This window comes from Solanum pennellii, chromosome 11, assembly GCF_001406875.1.
Source record: "Solanum pennellii chromosome 11, SPENNV200".
In the NCBI taxonomy this organism is placed as follows: domain Eukaryota; kingdom Viridiplantae; phylum Streptophyta; class Magnoliopsida; order Solanales; family Solanaceae; genus Solanum; species Solanum pennellii.
This window is the reverse complement of record NC_028647.1, coordinates 39,575,433-39,582,380: the sequence shown is the minus strand read 5'-3', so window position 1 is coordinate 39,582,380 and position 6,948 is coordinate 39,575,433. Positions and strand designations below refer to the sequence as shown.

General features: G+C 32.4%; 1 protein-coding gene across 1 annotated transcript; it reads left to right on the top strand.

Annotated features, from left to right (window-relative positions):
• The first annotated feature begins 4,452 nt into the window (after positions 1–4,452).
• Positions 4,453–6,490, top strand: LOC107003832 (protein FATTY ACID EXPORT 3, chloroplastic-like). The gene is made up of 3 exons (XM_015202102.2): positions 4,453–4,542; positions 5,680–6,112; positions 6,298–6,490. Exons 1-3 carry the CDS (start codon positions 4,453–4,455, stop codon positions 6,468–6,470), a joined length of 696 nt encoding a protein of 231 aa, XP_015057588.1. The 3' UTR covers positions 6,471–6,490.
• The last annotated feature ends 458 nt before the right edge of the window (positions 6,491–6,948 follow it).

Below are 6,948 nucleotides of genomic sequence, written 5' to 3'. Positions count from 1 at the left end.
GAAAATTATGTTCTTCCCTTTTTTTCTCTTCTCCAATTTAGTTTTCTTGATTCTTATTGAGTTCATAAGTCATTATATTTCCTATATTTTTCTCCATGGTTAGAATATCAAGATGACGTGCATCAATAATTTCTTCCACTTTGCTTTCCCAAGATTATGTAAGAGCAGTCAAAAGTTTTCTAACCGCCTTTCCATTGGTAATCACTTCTCTTATCGGTAGATTTCATTGATGAAAGTCATGAAATTTGTATGCATGTCTTTAATTGTTTCACCTCTATCATTTACAATAACTCGTTCTATCTTTTCAAGTTATCAGTTTTTATTTCTTGACTTGTGTCTATCCTTCGTGCGTTGTCTTCAAACTTTCCGATATTACTTTTTCATTTGGACATGAGGAGATTCAATTATACTCAACTATAACTATCCACATATTAGGATCTTCTTGGCGTTGACATTGTTCTTAATAACTAATTTCTAAAAAACATCCCATTTCTTTCCAACATTAGAACATGAGTAATTTCTTCTGTACCGTTTTTCATAGGAATGGTGGGATAATTTAAAATGATTCTTCATCGATTGGTATTTTATATTACAAGATAGTCCATCATTATTTTTCCCACCATTCATAGTATTTTATGTTGAAAAGTGGTTCCTTGTTTGAGATTCTTCTTCTTGAGCAGTTTGTTGTTCATACTTTTATCCTCTTCAAGGTTTGAACTTCTTTTATTGAAATAATCCGTTTTTTACAAATTTAATAAACCTTAACAACCTAAATAATAACTTGACCATGTTCTACTTTATACGTTTCAGAGAATAAATGCACTAAATAGAATAATAAGTTTATCCATGTATACTCCTTTCTCAAGGGAATAAAATAAACACCACAACTTCACTATGATCATAGAGAAACTCTATATTAGAACTAAATAATCTAAGTTAATAGGTGTTGTACCTCCCCAGAAAATCACAATCAAATTATTATACAATTAACTATAATCATATACACCACTCTCCAAGAAGCAAAACCCACTTATTCTTACTTACACTAAATAATGATAGTTGGGCAATCTTCTCTCCAAAAATTTAATCCCACTTCTTTATAAAAACTTCATAAGTTCTTTTTTTCACACTTAGAACAATCAATACTAAAATCTTATTCTAAGATGAAAAAAGGCAAACTAAGCTTTAAAAATAAAACCTAACTGTAGTTCTTCTTTAGTCTCTCATCTATCACTTTAGCGCCACACGAGTGCATTTTACAATGTTCTCTCGATTTCTAGATTGCAAAAAATATATTTCTTTTTGTAAATAGTTTCTTCTATAAGGTAGAATAAACCATAGTTGAACCCTACAAAGAAAGTAATTAGTTTTTGTTTAAAAAGTTTTCTTTCCCTATAAGGAATCCTCTACGCTTTCTTTTCCTTATTAGGCGTCTTTACTCATAATAAGGATTTATGTCTTTCCACTATTTTCAATTTATTGCTTGAACAAACTTGTGAGGCTTGTTCATCAAAAAGATATTAAGAGAAATTTATCCTTTATACTCTTTATATTCTAGTAAGTTGGTATTTATAACTGCGTTTCTTTGTTGGTTTCTTGTTCCAAGTTTTATACTAGAATAACTTGTTGAATCATAGGTAATATCAATACTAGGTGACCTATTCTTAATGAACACATCTGACTTGCCGTATGCTATGAGAATTTCCTAAAACAGTTCATCGTGAAGTATTTTCTATGAGAATATCTAACACTTCTTTGGCAACATCTAGAATGAAGTTGTTATCAGGAATTCCAGAATACTTCACTAGGATTACGGATGTTGGGATTTCTTGATGGGAGTGGTGCATGTATGGTTCTAGCTCTTTTTGTTTGCTTTTTTTAAGCTTCTAGCATTGCAACAAAAATGCAACAACATTCATTACGTACAATAAAAAAAAAGAAAAATAAAAGAAAATAAAAAAACCCTATATCGACGTTAAAATTGTGAATGTAATGATATATTTTTTAATTGTGGACCCTTATGTGTGTGTGTGTATATATATATATATATATATATATATATATATATTACTCTTATATTAGAAAAGGCAAGTTCAACATGCCTGCTTCATAGGTCTGAGGATATTTTAGTCTTCTTAGTACTCCATTTTGGCTACGTGTCCTGTTGTTGTGCTTTCAGTGTACACATCATTGCAGACTACCGATACATCAAAAGTTCTCCTTTCTCCAGCATTCTGTTTGAGGTAAGCTTCTTCATATGGTTTCTTTGGTTTTTTTGTGATCTTCTTTGTTTTCCTCAAAATTGATGATTTTTTCTTCTTTTTCAGTTGGTTTTAGTGTTGATCTTCAATTTTTGTTATGTGGTTGTGTTTTTCCTGTTTAATTACTGATTTTTGCTTTGTTTATTACATGCAACAATTAATTTAGTCTGTCTTCATCATAATTCTTTTGAATCTTATCTGTTCATAGATGGTTCTTTGTCGAAATTAACTTTTTGGGTTCCTTAATTCCAGTTGTTTTTCCATCATACTTCTTTTGGACTTCCTCTGTTTGTATATGTTGGTTTTCCATTGGAATTAACTTTTTGGGTTTCTTCATTTTAATAGTATACAGTTGTGGGTTTCGCTTCGAGTTCTTTTTACATCATTGCATCAACTTTTTGAAAATATTTTAATTTACAGTGTGAAAATTTAAAGATCTGCAACTACTTATGCCAGAATTTGAACTATCGATGTGTCTTCTTAGCAAATTCAAGGATCTGGAACTACTTATACCAGATTTGAACTACGGGTATGTTCGTTGATGGTTTCTAACGCCCTTTATTCCGATTTTGCTCTTTGTCCTACATTAGATAAAATCTGAGTTGTGTCAAGTCCTCCTCATTATTGCATAAGTTTCCTGGGATTTTAGTTTATATCTGCAAAAAAAAAAAAGAATCTTGGGTTTTATTGAAAAATGATGAAGAAATCATGGGTTTGTACTTTGATTACTCAATATTGTTTATGTTTGTCTCTTTTTCTTGTTCTTAACTTGTGTCAAAATCAGAAGCCAATGATAAGGAATGGAAATGTGAATGATCTTCCCATGGATATATATTTTGTAAGTGTTACAGGGGGTATTAGGACTCTTGAAGAACAGACCCTTCTTCTCAAACAGGTCAGTTTTTCAACCAATCTTTAAAAAATAGTTTTTTTTTTGTTTATTGTTTAAAGGAATGATTTTTATTTGAATGTTACTTGTTGGGGTACGGAATCTTGAACTGTATTTTGGTTTGGTGAAGATTGTCAGTGTTAGTTCAGTCTGTAGTTAAAGAATGTACACTTAACAATCAATCTTGAGAAGAAAATCTATTGTTATTTGTGTAAAGGAATGATTTTTATTTGAATCTATGTTGATGGGATATGGGTTTTGAGCTGAATTTTGGTTTGGTGAAGATTCTATTGTTTTGTAAAATCGATTATTATGGGTGCTTCGTTTGATCATGGGGAGGATGTCAATCTACATCTAGCCAGGGAAGTTGGCCACTCCTATTGCAAAATTGTTCGTGCTGCTAATATGAGAGTCAGAGAGATAGACAAGGCTCTTATTAGAGGCAATTATTGAGTATCCTACAACACACATGTTTCAACACCATTTTGCTATAGATTTGTTGACCACTCAAGTAAGTTTATTCATTTATAGCAACTGTTTGTGTTGGTTATTATGGAGAAACTTTTCTGTTCTAGCATCAATTTGGTCTAAAATGAAGGGTTGTTGCTTTAATCTAATCAAACTTGGAATTATTCTTTTGCTTATGTGTCATAGTTGATTCGAATGACATGCATTCAAACAATTGTTATGTTGTCGATGTCTTAAAGATATTCATGTATTATGATGTATGAATTTGTGTAGGTGCACTAACTATGATTCTAATGATGTATAAATGACATTTAACGAAGTTTCGACCTGACTATAAGTGATCTGTATGTTGTGAATATTGTACAATGATTTGCATATGCTATTGGTTATGATACTTGACTTCATATACATATCTGAAAAATATTAGATCTCACCTATATAAGTGCTCCCAAAAGCTCTATTAATTGGCAATATTACTTACTATTATTGTGTCTTAAAAATAAATTGTCAACAAAATGAGTTTTCAATGAGTTGTTAAACTTCTGCTTGTCTTACATTTGTATTTTCCTATTGGCTCATTTGTTTTTTTTTTAAAAGATCCATTGGCCTGTTCTGGTGAAAAGTGTTGTCAATAACTTAGAGCTATTGGAGTTAGCAATTTCTTTATTGAAAAACTCAAGATCTTCTCGAAATAACTCTTATTACTCTTGTTATTAATCAAGTGGAGTGTCAATGGTATTATCAAAGAGAAAGTAATTGTATATGATGAGAGCTGATACATGAAAATTTGTGCTTGGGAAGCCGAATGTTGGGAAAAGTACACTTTCCAATCAAATGGTTGGGCAGAAACTGTCAATTGTTACTGATAAACCTCAAACTACTCCTCATCGAGTTCTTGGAATATGTTCTGGTCCAGATCATCAGGTTTGGAATGTTCTTCTACCACTATGTTTCTGCTAAGCTGCAACATGTCTCAGTTCATTTTATGTCCGCATACTTCTTGGCTGACTCATGATGTGAAAATGTGTCTTACACATTGCTTTGTAGCTGCAAAGAGAATCATATATCATCCAAAAAAATCTTCTAGTGTAGGATGAATCATGCCTAGATGATACTCTAGATTTGCTTGACTCCTTCTAGACATTAAAGGAGTCAGCCTAAGTTTATTTTGTATAGGGTGAGAAGCTTATAAAATGGGAATTACAAGTTATTGTTTCGTTTGCAAGCTTATACTTGCTTGTAGGCAGTTCAACGTCAAACCGAAAAAGTTGTACATAACCATTGTAGTATATATAGCACCTTCAAATATGTAAATTACATCTGAAAAAGATTGAGGGATGAACTGCTGAATTCACATAAAAGTTTAGATGCTCTGACCCTCGAACCTCGAAGCCTGCCACTTCATTTGGGACAGAGGTAGCATTATTTTATGTTACACCAACCTGATGTCTTTTTTTTAATCAACTTCTTTACATTTCTTACCTTTTTTTTGAATGAGTAGGCTGGTATAGACAGTTGAGAATAGAAAGAATATATCTTTATTTTATCGACACACACACATTTAGTTATTGTATAGAGAAAACAAGTGTGTTTTGAGAATTAAGCAGAGCTCAATATGCTATCCCCTTTGTTATTAAGTTGGCCTTTTCTCCTTTCTGGTCCTCCCCAGAGATCATTGACTCGTTTTCTTAAATGGAAAATATTTTCTTCTCCAAATATTGTAGTAGTATAAACTGTTTTTACGTTTTTCTTGAGAATAATAATAAAACATGCTACATCAAGTTTGATATATAAAACAAACAAAACTAAACTATTAATGTTTTTTTAGTATATCAAACTTGATGCGGCATATGTTTGTATAACTATTCCACTTTTTTTAACATCTCAAGCTATTTGTCCAAATACTTCCAAGCAAGCTTAATATGATAACCGATTCCAATATTTCACTCTTAAACTCAAGCCAATCAAATTAGGATTTTATTGAGGGAGTAGTAGTATGTTTAATCGGTGTGTATGACTATGTTTGTTGATCTATATTGATCATTATGATGCTAGGCATAGTTCTTTCATGTTAATGAGTCAAGGATTTCATATTTTCAGAAGCCTTCAGATGTTGAATTGGAGAAGGACAATAATGATCTTAAGGAGGAGGCTGAAGCGCAAGAAGAAGCCTGGAAACAGACCCTAGCTTCCTTCAAAGAACAAGCGATGAAGGTGCAAGCTGTGTCACAAGAAGCGTATGAGGTGTATTCCGATAAAGCTATGATCATTTTGAAAGAAACTTCTGAGAAATTAAAAATTCAAGCGGATAAGGCAAGAGAAGATTGGACTATAATTGCAAAGGAAATTAGTGAGGAGAGTAAAGAATATTTAACCACTGCTGCTGAGAAATCACCTGAACCAGTGAAGGATATTGTTGAAACATTTGTTTCCTCTGCAGATGAATTGAATGACGTGTCGAAAGTGCAAGACTTCTATGTGGGAATACCTTACGGTATGTAGAAGTTATCATTCCAAATGTGGTAGTAAGGGACTGTTCGACATGCAGTTTTTAAATTTTGTCTTTATAAGTTGTTTCATTATTTTATTTGGGTTACTATTAGTTTTAAGTTCTTTGGAATGAAGCATGCGATGTCTTGAAGCCTTTAGCTTTTTCGCTGCCTTGGTCATGCTCTGTAGGAACTCTTCTTTCTGCTGGTGGCTTTTTGTACTTCATGCTAAGTGGAAGCACTGCTGCCCTTAGATTTGCTGTTGTACTTGGAGGTGCTCTTTTGGCCTTAAGCGTCTCAAGTTTACGATCATGGAGAAGTGGAGATTCGACTTCACTAGCTTTAAAGGGACAGGCAGGTTAGCATTTGAGAGACTATATATCCTCATTTACTCTCCACTCCACATGTGCTCTTTCTAACACATATATGCAACTCCTACAAGAAGATTCTGATTTATTTGGTGCATCTTCAATGTATTAGTTTATTATTACCAATTTCAGCAAAGGGTGTCACTAATTGCTTGTGAATTTGGCATGTAATTGTCATATGGAAACGATGCTTGGCATAAGGTATGCTTTCACTTGACTTTAGTCGTACCTCGTGGAACAACAATTTTTTGTCTTGCTGCTTGCTGTGTGTATCATTCCTGTTGAATTTTGTACTGAGAGTTTATTTTCATTCTTTTCTCTTTTCTTTGTAATTTTATTATCAAATATCGTAATTAATTTCTAAAGTAGTGACTCTATTGTTTGTGGTAAGAATATTGTTCTCAATAGATAAGGATAATTTACCAACATGTCTAGAAATTAGGCTCTGAACTTTTGTAAATCTTGTTGTATAG